General features: G+C 51.2%; 1 protein-coding gene across 2 annotated transcripts in view; it reads left to right on the top strand.

Moving 5' to 3' along the window:
• Window positions 1-21,423, top strand: part of RHCG (Rh family C glycoprotein) — a 236,053-nt gene that overhangs the window by 188,480 nt on the left and 26,150 nt on the right. For both annotated transcript variants that reach the window (XM_069766218.1, XM_069766217.1), the window contains exons 6-7: window positions 8,074-8,211; window positions 8,677-8,813. In XM_069766218.1, coding sequence (XP_069622319.1) covers window positions 8,074-8,211; window positions 8,677-8,813 — 275 coding nt within the window. The remainder of the gene's footprint in view (window positions 1-8,073; window positions 8,212-8,676; window positions 8,814-21,423) is intronic.

Here is a 21,423-nt window from a genome sequence, read left to right as displayed (position 1 = left end):
GTGGTGGTCGAAAGTATACTGCCCAAAGTTCGCACTCCCTTATGCTTTTCAGCCCTCTGGCCTTTGACTATATTTATCACAATTTCTTTCTAATCTTCTCATCTAATCTATAGCAGGAAGTGTTCCCCTTTTTAACTAAAGGTACCTTCACACTGAACAACTTAACAACGATATCGCTAGCGATCCGTGACGTTGCAGCATCCTGGATAGCGATATCGTTGTGTTTGACACGCAGCAGTGATCTGGATCCTGCTGTGAGATCGTTGGTCAGAGCAGAAAGTCCAGAACTTTATTTCGTCGCTGGATCTCCCACAGACATCGCTGAATCGGCGTGTGTGACGCCAATTCAGCGATGTCTTCACTGGTAACCAGGGTAAACATCGGGTTACTAAGCGCAGGGCCGCGCTTAGTAACCCGATATTTACCCTGGTTACCAGTGTAAATGTAAAAAAAAAAAACACTACATACATACATTCCGGTGTCTGTCGCGTCCCCCGGCGTTCTGTTTCCCTGCACTGTGTCAGTGCCGGCCGGCCGTAAAGCAGAGCACAGCGGTGACATCATCGCTGTGCTTTACGGCCGGCGCTTACACAGTGCAGGGAAGCAGAACGCCGGGGGACGCGACAGACACCGGAATGTAAGTATGTACTGTTTGTTTTTTTTACATTTACACTGGTAACCAGGGTAAACATCGGGTTACTAAGCGCTGCCCTGCGCTTAGTAACCCGATGTTTACCCTGGTTACCCGGGGACTTCGGCATCGTTGGTCGCTGGAGAGCTGTCTGTGTGACAGCTCTCCAGCGACCACACAGCGACGCTGCAGCGCTCGGCATCGTTGTCTAGATCGCTGCAGCGTCGCTTAATGTGACGGTACCTTAACCCTGCTACTCCCATATTGGGGATATTCCCGAACACCCTAACTGTTCCTATACTGTAAGGCTATTTTCACACTAGCGTTATTTGGCGTACGTCACAATGCGTCGTTTTGGAGAAAAAATGCATCCTGCAAATGTGCCCGCAGGATGCGTTTTTTCTCCATAGACTATGCAAGTCTTATGCAAGTCCTATGCAAGTATGGCCACACGTCGCATCCATCATTCGACGGATGCGTCATGTTTTGGCGGACCCTCAGCACAAAAAACATTACATGTAACTTTTTTGTGTGTCGAGTCCGCCATTTTCGACCGCGCATACGCGGCTGAAACTCCACCCCCCTCCTCCACGGACATTACAATGGGGCAGCGGATGCGTTGTAAAGCTGCATCCGCTGCCCCCATTGTTCATTTTTTTCACAACGTGCGTCGGTACGTTGGGCCAACGCATGGCGACAGCCCCGTACTGACGCTAGTGTGAAAGTAGCCTAACGCTCTACTTCCTGATTCTAGTGTGCCCTCCACTGCACTTTCCAATTTCTTAGCTATATCTATAGCTTTATCCTATTCCTATACCTACTGTATGTCCTAATTTTTTATCCTAATGCTTTCCCTATTCTTAGTACATTAACACATTATGAGTTCCACATCATTAGTATTTTAAAAAATTCTATAAAATTATTCATATTACAGTACCACCACTCATATAATCAACATAAATTTGTTCACATAAGTGCCAGTTATATTCTATTCACTTGAAATACATCTTTACTACACAAAAGCGCACCTCTTTTCATTGAAAAGGAGAAAGAGCATGATTGTCCTTGACATACTCTTACAGTACCATTAATGACCCAGCTTTAACAGCTCATCCTGAACATGGGCACAAGCTCACATGTTCATTGTACCATGTTTTGTAAGGAAGAAGGCAGCCATGTGCTTAAGGAATGTAAGAACATGTAATGTTTAATAAAGATAACTTAAAAGCAAAAACATAATCCTGAAAAAATACTGAAACAAACTGAATTAAAGAAAAATAAATAAACTTGGAATTACAGTTAAGAAATATACCAGTCAGCAAGGTGAGTCATAAATTTTGGCTGATTAATATAGTTTATGATGATGTGCTGTACTGCACCCATTCCTCCAATACTTAATTACATTGTGTCTACACAGACTTTGATTTACTTTACTTCAGGTTCATGGGGTTCAGTGACAACTTTTACACTACTTAACAATAGCACAAACAACTATTATGAAGCTTAAAATGCTAGGAAAATTAAGTTAGCTTCTAACTTAAAGGACATTATATGGAAAGAGAGCAAATTAAAATCTAGTTTTGGGGAGGAGCATCATATTTCTACAGGCTTTGTGTTACTTGTTGTTTAGTAGTATGGATTTCTCACAAATAATTATAGATCCAGGCAAAATGTGGACTAATTGTGTAAAAGCTGAATAAAGAAGACATTATCAGACCAATGCAATGCAATGGTTTCTGTTAGTCTAAAGGGGTCGACCCTACTTTAAAAGTTAAACTTAATGGGTCATGGTGGTGTCTCCCCGAGTTTTCTGGCATCATAATCTAGTGTGGGCATCAAATGACTGCTGCGAATAGGAGTGGCCACTAGTGTTGAGCATTCTGATACTTCAAATATCGGGTATCGGCCGATATTCGCTGTATCGGAATTCCGATACCAAGTTCCGATACTTTTGCAATATCGGATACCGGAATTGGAAGTTCCTATAGTGCAATGATGCACTATACTGGAGTGTGGGCGGTGCGTGGGAGGAGACTGCGTGTGTGGGCGGGGTCTGTGCGTGACTGTGGGGAGGGTCTGTGCATACCTGCCGGGGGTCTGTGCGGCATGCCGGGGCTCTGTGCGTGTGTGCCGGGGCTCTGTGCGTGTGTGCCGGGGCTCTGTGCATGTGTGCCAGAGCTCTGTGCAGCGTGCCGGGGCTCTGTGCGGCATGCCGGGGCTCTGTGCGGTGTGTGGGGCTCTGTGCGGCATGCCAGGGCTCTGTGCCTGTGTGCAGGCATCGTCCGATGGGACTACAAGTCCCATCGGACGATGCCTACTACAGTGACAGGGATTGACACATTAGCCAATGATGGGACAGTAGTAGTCCCATCATTCGGCTAATGTGTTGAATGAAAAAAAAAAAACATACATATTACATACATGCTACATACATGCTACATACATGCTACATACATGCTACATACATACAACATACATACATACTACATACATACTACATACATGCAACATACATGCTACATACATACTGCACACATGCTACATACAGTACATTCATACATTACATACAGTACATTCATACATTACATACAGTACATACATACATACATGCAGTACATTAAACATAGAGTTCATACTCACCATTACTTGTCACTTTGTTCCCCGAAGCCAGTGTCATCTGTAAAAAAATATTAAAATAACAAACAACCAATATACTCCCTGTGCGCAGAAATCCACGAGTGTCCCACGACGATCTCCCGTGGAGAACGGCAGTATCAGCTGTTGCAACCGCTCTCTAGGGGCTCCAGGAACACAATGACGGGAGGAAGGTATCCTACTGCACTGTGTTCCTCCGCCGCTGTAAAAAAAAAAATAGTCCCTAGTCTCACTTTTGGCATTGGTGTGTGAGAAATTTTCCCACGCAGCAATTGCCACAAAGTGAGACTGCCATTGTCCAAAAAACGGATCCGGAGAAAAAAAACGGATCTGGAAGAAAAAAACGGATCCGGCGCAAAAAAACGGATCCAGCAGAAAAAAACGGCTATGGAAGAAAAAAACAGATCCGGCGGAAAAAAACGGATCCGGAAGAAAAAACGGATGAAGCAGAAAAAAACTGATCCGGAAGAAAAAAACTGATCCGTCGGAAAAAACGAATCAATCACTGTCACTGTGGTAGGCATCGTCCGTTGGGACTTGTAGTCCCATCAGACGATGCCTGCTCACAGGCAGAGAGCCCCGGCAGCCCGCACAGAGCCTCGGCACGCCGCAAAGAGCCCCGCACACTGCACAGAGCCCCGGCACACACGCACAGAGCCCCGCACACTGCACAGAGCCCCGGCACGCCGCACAGAGCCCCGGCACGCCGCACAGAGCCCCGCACGCCACACAGAGCCCCGGCACACCGCACAGAGCCCCGGCAGGCCCAAATGCTGAGTAATGAAGATTACTTCACCTGCTAAATTGTCACGCATGATTATCTCTACCCAGATTGCGCCAGTCGCACAAATGCTAGACAAATATTAGGTCACTCGAATATACCGAGGCGAATACCTAATTACTCACTGAGTAACGAATAGCCCGAATACCATACTATTCTTGAGAATAACTAATAGTGCGGAATGTATTCGCTCATCACTAATTTTAATGCCTTCTGAATAATATTTGCCCATACTGGACAATAAATAAGCCCTACGCTGTACCCTTGAATAGATAGCTTTCCTCCACTGTGCATCCTACACAAAAAATTAATCATCTACTGTCCCTCTTATGATAAATGTCTTCTACACTGTCCACTCCAATAAAATATTGCCTCAACACTGTCCCACTTTATATACTATAATCGCCACACTGTCTACCCTTATGTACTGACCTCCACACTTTCCCCCCTATGAACTATAACCACCTCACCATCCCCCTTATGAACTTATGAACTGAAACTGCTACAACATACCTCCTGGGTAAATCTGACAGGGAGAAGGACTTGGGGATCCTAGTTAATGATAAACTTACCTGGAGCAGCCAGTGCCAGGCAGCAGCTGCCAAGGCAAACAGGATCATGGGGTGCATTAAAAGAGGTCTGGATACACATGATGAGAGCATTATACTGCCTCTGTACAAATCCCTAGTTAGACCGCACATGGAGTACTGTGTCCAGTTTTGGGCACTGGTGCTCAGGAAGGATATAATAGAACTAGAGAGAGTACAAAGGAGGGCAACAAAATTAATAAAGGGGATAGGAGAACTACAATACCCAGATAGATTAACGAAATTAGGATTATTTAGTCTAGAAAAAAGACGACTGAGGGGCGATCTAATAACCATGTATAAGTATATAAGGGGACAATACAAATATCTCGCTGAGGATCTGTTTATACCAAGGAAGGTAACGGGCACAAGGGGGCATTCTTTGCGTCTGGAGGAGAGAAGGTTTTTCCACCAACATAGAAGAGGATTCTTTACTGTTAGGGCAGTGAGAATCTGGAATTGCTTGCCTGAGGAGGTGGTGATGGCGAACTCAGTCGAGGGGTTCAAGAGAGGCCTGGATGTCTTCCTGGAGCAGAACAATATTGTATCATACAATTATTAGGTTCTGTAGAAGGACGTAGATCTGGGGATTTATTATGATGGAATATAGGCTGAACTGGATGGACAAATGTCTTTTTTCGGCCTTACTATGTTACTATGTTACTATGTTATGAACTACAACTGCCAAACTGCCTCAGTTGTCAATTATGTCAACCACATTATCCTCCCTCATGAAGTATAACCTCCACACCACCCCCTTTGTTAATTATGCCCGATACATTTTACCATTTTATAAATTATCCACACCACTTCAACCCCCTTTATGAGCTATGGCTGCCACACTGTCACCCATTATGAATTATAACCACCGCTCTGTCCCCCCTCATGATCCAAGGCTTATATATTGTCCCCACTCTACACAGTTCTTGCATTATGAACAGTGGCCTCATTACTGTCCCCATTTTACCGTTCCAATATCTTCAGTACCCCCTATGCTGCTCCCTCTATATACTGTTTCTGCCTTCAGACTGTTCCCCCATTCTGTTCCCATGCCATACTGTCCACTCATACTATTTCTCTTGTCCTCCTGGATGCTGCCACCTCCATAATTTGCTCTCACATTATCCCTCCTTCTGTGTACTGTTTCCCCCATATTCTGCCCTCACACTTTTCTTCCTGTATACTGTTTTTCCAACCTGTACCTTCAAACTATGCCCCCTTCTGTTTATTGCCTCCCCATATTGTGATCGCACACTAAACCTCCTTTATTCTGCCCCTTTATTCTTTACCCTCACACTATGCCTCCTTCTGTATATTGCCCCTTCCCATACTGTGGTCTCCTTCTGTATATTACCCCCCATATTGTGATCTCACACACCCTCCTTTATTCTGCCCCTCTATCCTTTGCCCTCACACCATGTCTCCTTCTGTATACTGCCCCTTCCCATACTGTGGTCTCCTTCTGTATATTACCCCCATATTGTGCTGACTCTCTGACACTGGAACAGTAGCAGACTCGTATATCTTCCGCTCCTGCGGAATGCTTGCCTTCTCCCTGCTCTTGCATCTTCCCAGCATCAGGGGCTCTGCAGTGATGTCAGCAGTGTACAGAGGTGACATCATCGCCCCCAGTGACATCAGCAGCAGAATCAGCTGATTAATGCCCCTCTGACCCCACTAGAAATTTTTGTCAGATTTCAATAGGAGACCTCTTTTAACTGCTGCACAAAAGCTTTGATCATGTCTCCTAAACACCGCTTCACCTCCCTCACAACAGCAGCCTTTCAGTCATCATCTTATTTCCACAGAGGAGCAAACTTGCTCCTCCAGGGGACCAAGGACCACATTTATCAATACTCAAGCCTAATGCACTCCATTCCAGTATCTTACGCAGTGAATCTGCACATGGAGTGCAACTGGTGCCAAACCTATGGTTTTATATGGGCACTTCTCTGCCCGCCAACTATTGTGGTAACATTGTGCCACACCGCAGCCTCATGCATCCTGCTCTTCAGATTTCTGCTGCAACAGCGACATCTAGTGGCCAAAGTGGAAACTGCATCAATCAGTAAACAACTTCTCTGCTGCTGGATAAAATATCCCACTGATGCTGATACAATAATCAAACAGAATGTACTGCTCCAGTGGCAAACCATGCAACTAGCAAGGGTCCACCGTGTAATTTACTACCAAGTTGCTGTTGGTCATGTGATTTACTTATATGAAAATCTCCCAGGCGGTGTCCTTTCCTACCATCATATCAGAACCTACCAGTTTAGACCAATTTTTGAGTTTTCATTGCAAAGTGGCCAACCCCTTTCATATTGACATAGCATGTGAATTGTGCAGTGTCATCACCAGTGCCCACGTCCTATTTAAAAACTTGGCATCGGCTAAAAATCAATGTCAGACTGGTACCGGCATAGTTTTGAAGCATTTTTCTAAGCAGAAAAATTAAATACTCATGCCTGAACATGTGCAGTTGCTACTATGTTTTTACACTGAGGCTGGACAGGGTCTCAGGAGGATTAGATCCTGATCCTGGCCACCTCTCCTCCTGGATAGTGTTAGCTTGCTGCTAAGTTTCCAACAACCCCCTGCCACTGGTGCCTCAGTCCTGGTCAGTCAGCTGAGCCTGACGCTGGCTGCCAACCCTTGTAAGGTTTTTTACAGCCTTCTCCTCCCATTGGCACCTATTCTTGCCCCTCTATTTCCACGTGTCTGTGAGGTGCTTAGCCTTTGTAAGGGCTTTTACAGTGCTTACCCCCCACTCCATTCCCTGGGCCTTCTCCTGCTAAGGGTCCTTTACAGTACAGGTATATACAGTATATTACAGGAGGCATGCTCACTATCTCTTCCGATGGTGAAGAGGCAGACAAAGCTTCCTGTTGTAGGGACATCTGTGCTCACAATGTTATGGCCAGGGTGTAATGACGCTACTGCCCTGAACTGTCAATCAAAGAGGAGCACCCGCCCACAGGAATCTAGACTTGGGTTCACTGGGAATCAGTGAGCTCCTGAAGAACAGTATTGATAATAACCCTTTAAATGGCCTGCTTTTCTTTACACAATACATAAAAGAATTCTGGCTGCCTTCACCCACCACTAGGAGGAGCTCTTTGCATGTAGATTCATACAGCTACAATTGAATCCAATGTAAGCTGTGCAAATCTCCATGCAGTGATCTCCCCCTAGTGTCTGCTGTAGGTATTGTCATAGCTGTGTCTACTAGTAGGCGTCAGTATTGCCAGTGACATATCTTCCTCAATGTTAAGGTATTACATTTCTTCCAGAAGATATGTAAAATGTTACAGAAGGCATTGCTAGCTTCATGCAGTTGTGTGACTTTGTGTGGAATGCTTCGGCTCAGTATCTCTAGTATCAATGTGATATGTTATACTAAAATGCTTTCCTTACAGGTCCATATTCAGAATGCTACCTTGGCCGGAGGGGTAGCCGTTGGAACAGCAGCAGAAATGTTTCTGACACCATACGGATCTCTGATCGTCGGATTTATTTGTGGAATAGTGTCCACCCTTGGATATGTCTACCTTATGGTAAGTATATAGGATCTGGCACTTTGAGTTTGGATAAAAGGACAGCGTCTACATTATGGACAAAAACAATGTTTTTCTAAATCTAAGGCCGAATTCAGATATCGGTGAAACATGGGCAAAATATGGGCCATGATGTCTGGAACAGCATATATGAGGCTGGTGAGTTCGGGTCTGTAGACGACTGGCAGGTCGGACATCATGGTCTGTATTTGGACCATATTTCACGGATGCCTGAATTTGACCTTAGGCTGGCTACACACATTATATACACCTGCTGAACACTCGTTGGTCTGACAGCAGTGTCCCCAATTTCTGCCCTAACTCATGCACAATTGATCGTTCTGCTTGTGTTCTGAATGAGGAGGGAAGAGTAAGTGCGGTCAGATAGACATTATTATAAGAAATGATAGTACCGTTGTTTGGTGTTAACATTTTCCACCTTGGTAATTTTTTCATTCTTTACAGCCTTTCTTATCATCCAAACTTTGCCTCCATGACACCTGTGGAATACACAATCTCCATGGAATGCCAGGAATAATCGGAGGAATTGTAGGAGCAATAACAGCGGCGTCGGCAACTGCCAAAGTATACACTGAAGAAGGGTGAGACATGATAAAACCGAATAAAGAGCTGTGTTTGTCATTGTATGCTGATTTCTAGCAATCCTAATGTTTATGAGTCTCCATGAACTGTGTGCGCTGACTCTGCGTGACCTGTGCGCTGACTCTATGTGACCTGTGCGCTGACTCTGCATGACCTGTGCGCTACTCTGCATGACCTGTGTGCTGACTCTGGATGACCTGTGTGCTGAGTCTGCATGACCTGTGCACTGACTCTGCATGACCTGTGCGCTGACTCTGCATGACCTGTGTGATGAGTCTGCATGACCTGTGTGCTGACTCTGCATGACCTGTGCGCTGACTCTGCATGACCTGTGCGCTGACTCTGCATGACCTGTGTGCTGAATCTGAATGACCTGTGCGCTGACTCTGCATGACCTGTGCGCTGACTCTGCGTGACCTGTGTGATGAGTCTGCATGACCTGTGCACTGACTCTGCATGACCTGTGCGCTGACTCTGCATGACCTGTGCGCTGACTCTGCATGAACCTGTGTGATGAGTCTGCATGACCTGTGCGCTGACTCTGCATGACTTGTGCGCTGACTCTGCATGACCTGTGCGCTGACTCTGCATGACCTGTGCGCTGACTCTGCATGACCTGTGCGCTGACTCTGCATGACCTGTGCGCTGATTCTGCGTGACCTGTGCGCTGACTCTGCGTGACCTGTGCACTGACTCTGTATGACCTGTGCGCTGATTCTGTGTGGCCTGTGCGCTGAGTCTGCTTGACCTGTGCGCTGACTCTGCATGACCTGTGCGCTGATTCTGCATGACCTGTGCGCTGACTCTGCGTGACCTGTGCACTGACTCTGTATGACCTGTGCGCTGAGTCTGCATGACCTGTGTGCTGAGTCTGCATCACCTGTGCGCTGAGTCTGCATGACCTGTGTGCTGAGTCTGCATGACCTGTGCGCTGACTCTGCATGACCTGTGCGCTGACTATGCACGACCTGTGCGCTGACTCTGCATGACCTGTGCGCTGACTCTGCACGACCTGTGCGCTGACTCTGCATGACCTGTGCGCTGAGTCCGCATGACCTGTGCGCTGAGTCCGCATGACCTGTGCGCTGACTCTGCATGACCTGTGCGCTGACTCTGCATGACCTGTGCGCTGATTCTGTGTGGCCTGTGCGCTGACTCTTCATGACCTGTGCGCTGACTCTTCATGACCTGTGCGCTGACTCTTCATGACCTGTACGCTGACTCTGCATGACCTGTGTGCTGATTCTGCGTGACCTGTGCGCTGACTTTGTATGACCTGTGTGCTGACTCTGCATGACCTGTGCGCTGACTCTGCGTGACCTGTGTGCATAGTTGTGTGTACAGATTGTGTGTGGGTTTGCGGATTATATGTGGACTGTATATAGAGTTTATATAAACGTGCAGAGTATTTTCAGGAACAGTCATAATTAGTGTTGAGCGATACCTTCCGATATCGGAAAGTATCGGTATCGGTTTGGATCGGCCGATATTCAAAAAATATCGGATATCGCCGATACCGATACCCGATCCCAATGCAAGTCAATGGGACCAAAATATCGGAATTAAAATAAACCCTTTCTTTCCTTGTAGGTTCATTCTACCTGAAGGAAAACAACTAAGAATAATGTAGGATGTATGGGGGAGGTGGCGGAGACATTAAAGGCAATGAGGATTAGTCCAATCAAATAGAATAGCATGTTTTTTTTTTTTTTTTAAAGAAGTTCGGATTGAAAAAGATATTGAGTATGTACATTTTTTTTATTTTGTCAGATATTGATGTTTCACTATTCCACGCCCTTCCCCTTCTTTTTTTTCTTTTTTTTTTTTTTCTTTTCCCACACTTTCATCTTCATCATCATCAGCATCCTTGACATCAACTTCTTCACCTTATTCATCTTCTTCTTCATCTTCTACCTATTTTTTTTTTTATTACATTCTTCATATTCATTTTCTTCAACTATTATTATTCTTCCTATTCTACATATTCTTTTTATTCCACTGTTATTATTCTTCCTATTCTACTTCTTCATCATATTCTCATTTGTGACAGGCATTCCCGTAGTTGTTATCTATAAAAGTTGGAAGATTACACCTTCCGTTCTGCCAGTCACAAAAGTTACATTTGTCCGCGTTCAGTTTGGCCTGCAGCATCAGGCTTTATCCAGGGGCACCACGAGGAGGAACGGACTCACCCCCATACACTGCTTAGTCTTCTTCTGCATATAATTTAGATAATATCTTTTGCTCTGATATTAAGTCTTATGCTTAATGTTCTTCTGCTCTTTGTTCTGCAGCCTCTTGTTCTTCTGCTTCTCGGTCTTCCATGTTGTCGTCTCCAGGGTCTTCGTCTCCAGTGTCGTCATCTCCGCCGTCGTCGTCTCAGCCGTCGTCGTCTCCGCCGTCGTCGTCGTCGTCGTCATCGGGGTGGTCTTCCGGGTCGTCGTCATCGGGGTGGTCTTCCGGGTTGTCGACGTTAGGGTCTTCAACTTGGAAATGTAGCAGAAGGTACAAGAAGGCTGAGAAAATGCCAAGAACCAGCTGATGGAACTGGAACTCGGATGGCTACCCGAAGGTTCAAGAGCCTATGGAACTACCGAGGACCAGCTGACGTTACTGGAACCCGGTTACTAAGCAGGAGGTACCCGTGCTAAAAAGCACTACCAAGGACCGCCTGACGTTGGCGGAACTCGGATACCCAGAAGGAGGCACCTAAGCCAAAGGCTCTGCCCGGAACCAGATGACGTTACTGGAACCAGGATGGGGAGCAGAAGGTACAAGAGCAAAAGACACTGCCGAGAACCAGCTGACGGTACTGGAACCCGGATGGGTAGCCGAATGTCCAAGAGCCAATGGAACTACCAAGGACCAGCTGACGTTACTGGAACCCGGTTACTAAGCAGGAGGTACCCGTGCCTGAAAGCACTACCAAGGACCACCTGACATTGGTGGAACTTGGATACCCAGAAGGAGGCACCTAAGCCAAAGGCTCTGCCCGGAACCAGCTGACGGTACTGGAACCAGGATGGGGAGCAGAAGGTACAAGAGCAAAAGACACTGCCGAGAACCAGCTGACGGTGCTGGAACCAGGTGGTGGACCCGAAGGCCCACAGGAGAGGAGAGAACAGCTAGGCCGCGAGGCAGCCGCAGTTACCGAACCCCAACAGTCCTACAGGGGGAGCTGGGCCTACTGGCACTACAGAACCAGCCTTGACTACCAGTTCACGCAGCCCACATAGGAAGCTCCTAAACTGGAGGCACCCTGGAGTTGGCTAACTCGACCGCCCCACGACGGGGCAAGCATAGGCGTCTCAGTGAAGTTGACACAACCCGGAAACAGCTGACGGTGCTGAAACCAGGCTTGGCACGAGGGAGTACCTGTGACAAGAACACTGCCGAGAACCAGCTGGCGGTGCTGGAACCCGGATGCGTTGCCCCAGTGTGCAAGAGCCAATGGCACGACCGAGGACCAGCTGACGGTGCTGGAACCCGGTTACTAAGCTGTAGGTGCCCGCGCTTAAAAGCACTACCAAGGACCGCCTGGCGTTGGCGGAACTCGGATACCCAGGAGGAGGCACCTAAGCCAAAGGCTCGGCCCGGAACCAGCTGACGGTGCTGGAACCAGGTGGTGGACCCGAAGGCCCACAGGAGAGGAGAGAACAGCTAGGCCGCGAGGCAGCCGCAGTTACCGAACCCCAACAGTCCTACAGGGGGAGCTGGGCCTACTGGCACTACAGAACCAGCCTTGACTACCAGTTCACGCAGCCCACATAGGAAGCTCCTAAACTGGAGGCACCCTGGAGTTGGCTAACTCGACCGCCCCACGACGGGGCAAGCATAGGCGTCTCAGTGAAGTTGACACAACCCGGAAACAGCTGACGGTGCTGAAACCAGGCTTGGCACGAGGGAGTACCTGTGACAAGAACACTGCCGAGAACCAGCTGGCGGTGCTGGAACCCGGATGCGTTGCCCCAGTGTGCAAGAGCCAATGGCACGACCGAGGACCAGCTGACGGTGCTGGAACCCGGTTACTAAGCTGTAGGTGCCCGCGCTTAAAAGCACTACCAAGGACCGCCTGGCGTTGGCGGAACTCGGATACCCAGGAGGAGGCACCTTAGCCAAAGGCTCGGCCCGGAACCAGCTGACGGTGCTGGAACCAGGTGGTGGACCCCAAGGCCCACAGGAGAGGAGAGAACAGCTAGGCCGCGAGGCAGCCGCAGTTACCGAACCCCAACAGTCCTACAGGGGGAGCTGGGCCTACTGGCACTACAGAACCAGCCTTGACTACCAGTTCACGCAGCCCACATAGGAAGCTCCTAAACTGGAGGCACCCTGGAGTTGGCTAACTCGACCGCCCCACGACGGGGCAAGCATAGGCGTCTCAGTGAAGTTGACACAACCCGGAAACAGCTGACGGTGCTGAAACCAGGCTTGGCACGAGGGAGTACCTGTGACAAGAACACTGCCGAGAACCAGCTGGCGGTGCTGGAACCCGGATGCGTTGCCCCAGTGTGCAAGAGCCAATGGCACGACCGAGGACCAGCTGACGGTGCTGGAACCCGGTTACTAAGCTGTAGGTGCCCGCGCTTAAAAGCACTACCAAGGACCGCCTGGCGTTGGCGGAACTCGGATACCCAGGAGGAGGCACCTAAGCCAAAGGCTCGGCCCGGAACCAGCTGACGGTGCTGGAACCAGGTGGTGGACCCGAAGGCCCACAGGAGAGGAGAGAACAGCTAGGCCGCGAGGCAGCCGCAGTTACCGAACCCCAACAGTCCTACAGGGGGAGCTGGGCCTACTGGCACTACAGAACCAGCCTTGACTACCAGTTCACGCAGCCCACATAGGAAGCTCCTAAACTGGAGGCACCCTGGAGTTGGCTAACTCGACCGCCCCACGACGGGGCAAGCATAGGCGTCTCAGTGAAGTTGACACAACCCGGAAACAGCTGACGGTGCTGAAACCAGGCTTGGCACGAGGGAGTACCTGTGACAAGAACACTGCCGAGAACCAGCTGGCGGTGCTGGAACCCGGATGCGTTGCCCCAGTGTGCAAGAGCCAATGGCACGACCGAGGACCAGCTGACGGTGCTGGAACCCGGTTACTAAGCTGTAGGTGCCCGCGCTTAAAAGCACTACCAAGGACCGCCTGGCGTTGGCGGAACTCGGATACCCAGGAGGAGGCACCTAAGCCAAAGGCTCGGCCCGGAACCAGCTGACGGTGCTGGAACCAGGTGGTGGACCCGAAGGCCCACAGGAGAGGAGAGAACAGCTAGGCCGCGAGGCAGCCGCAGTTACCGAACCCCAACAGTCCTACAGGGGGAGCTGGGCCTACTGGCACTACAGAACCAGCCTTGACTACCAGTTCACGCAGCCCACATAGGAAGCTCCTAAACTGGAGGCACCCTGGAGTTGGCTAACTCGACCGCCCCACGACGGGGCAAGCATAGGCGTCTCAGTGAAGTTGACACAACCCGGAAACAGCTGACGGTGCTGAAACCAGGCTTGGCACGAGGGAGTACCTGTGACAAGAACACTGCCGAGAACCAGCTGGCGGTGCTGGAACCCGGATGCGTTGCCCCAGTGTGCAAGAGCCAATGGCACGACCGAGGACCAGCTGACGGTGCTGGAACCCGGTTACTAAGCTGTAGGTGCCCGCGCTTAAAAGCACTACCAAGGACCGCCTGGCGTTGGCGGAACTCGGATACCCAGGAGGAGGCACCTTAGCCAAAGGCTCGGCCCGGAACCAGCTGACGGTGCTGGAACCAGGTGGTGGACCCCAAGGCCCACAGGAGAGGAGAGAACAGCTAGGCCGCGAGGCAGCCGCAGTTACCGAACCCCAACAGTCCTACAGGGGGAGCTGGGCCTACTGGCACTACAGAACCAGCCTTGACTACCAGTTCACGCAGCCCACATAGGAAGCTCCTAAACTGGAGGCACCCTGGAGTTGGCTAACTCGACCGCCCCACGACGGGGCAAGCATAGGCGTCTCAGTGAAGTTGACACAACCCGGAAACAGCTGACGGTGCTGAAACCAGGCTTGGCACGAGGGAGTACCTGTGACAAGAACACTGCCGAGAACCAGCTGGCGGTGCTGGAACCCGGATGCGTTGCCCCAGTGTGCAAGAGCCAATGGCACGACCGAGGACCAGCTGACGGTGCTGGAACCCGGTTACTAAGCTGTAGGTGCCCGCGCTTAAAAGCACTACCAAGGACCGCCTGGCGTTGGCGGAACTCGGATACCCAGGAGGAGGCACCTTAGCCAAAGGCTCGGCCCGGAACCAGCTGACGGTGCTGGAACCAGGTGGTGGACCCCAAGGCCCACAGGAGAGGAGAGAACAGCTAGGCCGCGAGGCAGCCGCAGTTACCGAACCCCAACAGTCCTACAGGGGGAGCTGGGCCTACTGGCACTACAGAACCAGCCTTGACTACCAGTTCACGCAGCCCACATAGGAAGCTCCTAAACTGGAGGCACCCTGGAGTTGGCTAACTCGACCGCCCCACGACGGGGCAAGCATAGGCGTCTCAGTGAAGTTGACACAACCCGGAAACAGCTGACGGTGCTGAAACCAGGCTTGGCACGAGGGAGTACCTGTGACAAGAACACTGCCGAGAACCAGCTGGCGGTGCTGGAACCCGGATGCGTTGCCCCAGTGTGCAAGAGCCAATGGCACGACCGAGGACCAGCTGACGGTGCTGGAACCCGGTTACTAAGCTGTAGGTGCCCGCGCTTAAAAGCACTACCAAGGACCGCCTGGCGTTGGCGGAACTCGGATACCCAGGAGGAGGCACCTTAGCCAAAGGCTCGGCCCGGAACCAGCTGACGGTGCTGGAACCAGGTGGTGGACCCCAAGGCCCACAGGAGAGGAGAGAACAGCTAGGCCGCGAGGCAGCCGCAGTTACCGAACCCCAACAGTCCTACAGGGGGAGCTGGGCCTACTGGCACTACAGAACCAGCCTTGACTACCAGTTCACGCAGCCCACATAGGAAGCTCCTAAACTGGAGGCACCCTGGAGTTGGCTAACTCGACCGCCCCACGACGGGGCAAGCATAGGCGTCTCAGTGAAGTTGACACAACCCGGAAACAGCTGACGGTGCTGAAACCAGGCTTGGCACGAGGGAGTACCTGTGACAAGAACACTGCCGAGAACCAGCTGGCGGTGCTGGAACCCGGATGCGTTGCCCCAGTGTGCAAGAGCCAATGGCACGACCGAGGACCAGCTGACGGTGCTGGAACCCGGTTACTAAGCTGTAGGTGCCCGCGCTTAAAAGCACTACCAAGGACCGCCTGGCGTTGGCGGAACTCGGATACCCAGGAGGAGGCACCTAAGCCAAAGGCTCGGCCCGGAACCAGCTGACGGTGCTGGAACCAGGTGGTGGACCCGAAGGCCCACAGGAGAGGAGAGAACAGCTAGGCCGCGAGGCAGCCGCAGTTACCGAACCCCAACAGTCCTACAGGGGGAGCTGGGCCTACTGGCACTACAGAACCAGCCTTGACTACCAGTTCACGCAGCCCACATAGGAAGCTCCTAAACTGGAGGCACCCTGGAGTTGGCTAACTCGACCGCCCCACGACGGGGCAAGCATAGGCGTCTCAGTGAAGTTGACACAACCCGGAAACAGCTGACGGTGCTGAAACCAGGCTTGGCACGAGGGAGTACCTGTGACAAGAACACTGCCGAGAACCAGCTGGCGGTGCTGGAACCCGGATGCGTTGCCCCAGTGTGCAAGAGCCAATGGCACGACCGAGGACCAGCTGACGGTGCTGGAACCCGGTTACTAAGCTGTAGGTGCCCGCGCTTAAAAGCACTACCAAGGACCGCCTGGCGTTGGCGGAACTCGGATACCCAGGAGGAGGCACCTTAGCCAAAGGCTCGGCCCGGAACCAGCTGACGGTGCTGGAACCAGGTGGTGGACCCCAAGGCCCACAGGAGAGGAGAGAACAGCTAGGCCGCGAGGCAGCCGCAGTTACCGAACCCCAACAGTCCTACAGGGGGAGCTGGGCCTACTGGCACTACAGAACCAGCCTTGACTACCAGTTCACGCAGCCCACATAGGAAGCTCCTAAACTGGAGGCACCCTGGAGTTGGCTAACTCGACCGCCCCACGACGGGGCAAGCATAGGCGTTTCAGTGAAGTTGACACAACCCGGAAACAGCTGACGGTGCTGAAACCAGGCTTGGCACGAGGGAGTACCTGTGACAAGAACACTGCCGAGAACCAGCTGGCGGTGCTGGAACCCGGATGCGTTGCCCCAGTGTGCAAGAGCCAATGGCACGACCGAGGACCAGCTGACGGTGCTGGAACCCGGTTACTAAGCTGTAGGTGCCCGCGCTTAAAAGCACTACCAAGGACCGCCTGGCGTTGGCGGAACTCGGATACCCAGGAGGAGGCACCTTAGCCAAAGGCTCGGCCCGGAACCAGCTGACGGTGCTGGAACCAGGTGGTGGACCCCAAGGCCCACAGGAGAGGAGAGAACAGCTAGGCCGCGAGGCAGCCGCAGTTACCGAACCCCAACAGTCCTACAGGGGGAGCTGGGCCTACTGGCACTACAGAACCAGCCTTGACTACCAGTTCACGCAGCCCACATAGGAAGCTCCTAAACTGGAGGCACCCTGGAGTTGGCTAACTCGACCGCCCCACGACGGGGCAAGCATAGGCGTCTCAGTGAAGTTGACACAACCCGGAAACAGCTGACGGTGCTGAAACCAGGCTTGGCACGAGGGAGTACCTGTGACAAGAACACTGCCGAGAACCAGCTGGCGGTGCTGGAACCCGGATGCGTTGCCTTGCCTATTAAAGATTGTCTTCCTAGAGCCCCAACTAGCGGTGTTGGAGCAAAGGGTAAGCAGGGGGAGATGAGTGTAGGCCGAAGCCTGCACTGGAGGCAGCTTTGTGTCTGCGTTGCGTTTGCAGGACACTTTGCCGGCTACACACTGGGGGAACAGCTGGCGTTGCTGAACCCCACTAACACAATGGCGTGTGTTTTTATCTGTGCAGCTAGCACTTGCGGGCAAAAACTTGCGATGTTAGAGCCCGTGTTGAAGCAGGAGGAGGAGGAGAGGAGCAGAGTGTAGGCCGAAGCCTAGTTGAACCAATTTCAAAGGAAACCTTTAACCCCCCCCTCAGGTGTTACAAAGTACAAGAGACACACCTTGTGCAGTATTAATGCTGCACAAGTGAAAGGTTGCTCTATTAATTTGTCTACTTGCACACGCTGAATGAAAGACATACACAATTTACTCCATTCTACAGTAAAACTGTAGTGGATGCGTGACTTGGTTTTTTGATGAGACGCAGCACAGGTGTCCAAAATAACGCCTTGGTGCTTGGCGCAGCTTCCTGAGCGTTGTTATTTGCTGTACAGGAGTCTGCGCTCTTGTGTTATCCCTTGGCAATGCCCTGTTAGCGCTGCCCATCTTATGACCTCATTTCATGTTGGCCGGTGCGGTTAACGATGGCCATAAATCCCAGACCCACAGTGGCTTTTCCTAAAGTCACACTGCGGTGCTGGGATTCGTGGCCTTGAGCAGTAAATATTTTGGCCGCTCACACACGTCCTTACACCTGCTTCAGACTGGGCGGCCTCTGCTGATCCCTTCTCGCATGCCGCGGCCATGAGGCTGCACAGTCTGAAGAAGGCGGAAGGAGATGAGTTAAGACAGGCGAAGATATGCACTGCTCGTGCCCATCAATCACACCCTCGCAGTCAAAATAATTAAGACAACGAGGAGCATTTTATTCAGGCAGGGCGGACGAACAGGCGCAAGTAGCCAACCAATGATGTCAGAAGACGGGAAGCGCTACCAAGGGGGGTGCTGCGTATCATTAGAAAGGAAAGTCACACCTCAGGGACAGTGGAATGGTCTCAAAGAGACACATTTTGTACGTGTTGAGTTCCACGTGGGCAAGGAGAAAACGTCAGCCACCTTGTACAAATGCAGCAGTACTGCTGTACAAGGTGGCTGTTATACATAGAAACACCTGGGGGTGGTGGCCAGGCTCCCTTCAATTTCAGTTCATGTGCCTGCGTGGCGTTTGCAGGTCACGTTGCAAGCTACACAGCAGGGGAACAGCTGGCGTTGCTGAACCCCACTGACACATTGACTGGTGTTTTTCTCTGTGCAGATTGCATGTCCGGGCAAAAACTAGCAGTGTTAGAGCCCAGGGTCAGCAGGAGGAGGAGGAGAGGAGCAAAGTGTAGGCCGAAGCCTGCACTGGTGGCAGCTTTTGGTCGGTTGTGCCAGCGTGGCTTGTGCTGGACACGATGCCGGCTACACAGCGGGGGAACAGCTGGCGGTGCTGAACCACACTAACACATTGGCTGGTGTTTTTCTCTGTGCAGCTAGCATGTCCGGGCAGAAACTGGCGTTGTTTGAGCCCAGGGTCAGCAGGAGGAGGAGAGGAGCAAAGTGTAGGCCGAAGCCTGCACTGGTGGCAGCTTTTGTTCTGTTGTGCCAGCGTGGCTTGTGCTGGACACGTTGCCGACTACACAGCAGGGGAACAGCTGGCGGTGCTGAACCCCACTAACACATTGGCTGGTGTTTTTCTCTGTGCAGCTAGCATTTCCGGGCAAAAACTAGCGGTGTTTGAGCCCAGGGTCAGCAGGAGGAGTAGAGGAGCAGAGTGTAGGCCGAAGCCTAGTTGAACCAATTTCAAAGGTTACCTTTAACCCCCCCCTCAGGTGTTGCAAGGTACAAGAGCCACACCTTGAACAGCATTAATGATGCACAAGTCAAAGGTTGCTCTATTTAATTTTGCTCCTTGCACACGCTGAATTAAACACGTACACTATTTAGCCCATTATACTGTCAAACAGTTGTGGAGGCGTGACTTGTCTTTTTAACGAGACGCAGCACAGGTGTCAAAATTTGCACCTAGGTACTGGGCGCAGATTCCTGAGCGTTGTTATTTGCTGTACAGGAGTCTGCGCTCTTGTGTTATCCCTTGGCAATACCCTGTTAGTGCAGGCCGTCTCATGACCTCATTTCATGTTGGCCGGTGCGGTTAACGATGGCCATAAATCCCAGACCCACAGTGGCTTTTCCTAAAGTCACACTGCGGTGCTGGGATTCGTGGCCTTGTGCAGTAAATATGTTCGCCGCTCACACATGTCCTTACACCTGCTTCAGACTGGGCGGCCTCAGCTGATCCCTTATCGCATGCCGCGGCCATGAGGCCGCACAGTCAGAAGAAGGCGGAAGGAGGGGAGTGAAAACAGGGGAACATATGCACTGCTCGTGCCCATCAATCACACCCTCGCAGTCAAAATATATGAGACAACGGGGGGCGTTGTGTCGGGCAGGGGGGACGCACAGGCACAGCCAGCCAACCAATGATGTCAGGAGACGGGCAGCGCTAACAATGGGGGTGCTGCGTGTCATTACAAAGGAAAGTCACACCTCAGGGACATTGTAATGGTCTCTAATGAGACACATTTTTTACGTGTTGAGTTCCACGTGGGCAAGGAGAAAAAGTCAGCCACCTCGTACAAATGCAGCAGTACTGCTGTACAAGGTGGCTGATATACATAGAAACACCTGTGGGTGGGGGGCAGGCTCCCTTCAATTTCAGTTCATGTGCCTGCGTGGCGTTTGCAGGTCACGTTGCAAGCTGCACAGCAGGGGAACAGCTGGCGGTGCTGAACCCCACTAACACATTGGCTGGTGTTTTTCTCTGTGCAGCTAGCATGTCCGGGCAGAAACTGGCGTTGTTTGAGCCCAGGGTCAGCAGGAGGAGGAGAGGAGCAAAGTGTAGGCCGAAGCCTGCACTGGTGGCAGCTTTTGTTCTGTTGTGCCAGCGTGGCTTGTGCTGGACACGTTGCCGACTACACAGCAGGGGAACAGCTGGCGGTGCTGAACCCCACTAACACATTGGCTGGTGTTTTTCTCTGTGCAGCTAGCATTTCCGGGCAAAAACTAGCGGTGTTTGAGCCCAGGGTCAGCAGGAGGAGTAGAGGAGCAGAGTGTTGGCCAAAGCCTAGTTGAACCAATTTCAAAGGTTACCTTTAACCCCCCCCTCAGGTGTTGCAAGGTACAAGAGCCACACCTTGAACAGCATTATTGATGCACAAGTCAAAGGTTGCTCTATTTAATTTTGCTCCTTGCACACGCTGAATTAAACACGTACACTATTTAGCCCATTATACTGTCAAACAGTAGTGGAGGCGTGACTACTAGTCTTTTTAAGGAGACGCAGCACAGGTGTACAAATTTACACCTAGGTGCTGTGCGCAGATTCCTTACCGTTGTTATTTGCAGTACAGGAAACTGCGCTCTTGTGTTATCCCTTGGCAATACCCTGTTAGTGCAGGCCGTCTCATGACCTCATTTCATGTTGGCCGGTGCGGTTAACGATGGCCATAAATCCCAGACCCACAGTGGCTTTTCCTAAAGTCACACTGCGGTGCTGGGATTCGTGGCCTTGTGCAGTAAATATGTTCGCCGCTCACACATGTCCTTACACCTGCTTCAGACTGGGCGGCCTCAGCTGATCCCTTATCGCATGCCGCGGCCATGAGGCCGCACAGTCAGAAGAAGGCGGAAGGAGGGGAGTGAAAACAGGGGAACATATGCACTGCTCGTGCCCATCAATCACACCCTCGCAGTCAAAATA

This window comes from Ranitomeya imitator, chromosome 4 (genome assembly GCF_032444005.1).
Source record: "Ranitomeya imitator isolate aRanImi1 chromosome 4, aRanImi1.pri, whole genome shotgun sequence".
Classification (NCBI taxonomy): Eukaryota; Metazoa; Chordata; class Amphibia; order Anura; family Dendrobatidae; genus Ranitomeya; species Ranitomeya imitator.
The sequence above is the reverse complement of the archived record's forward strand: the minus strand, read 5'-3'. Positions and strand labels throughout refer to the sequence as shown.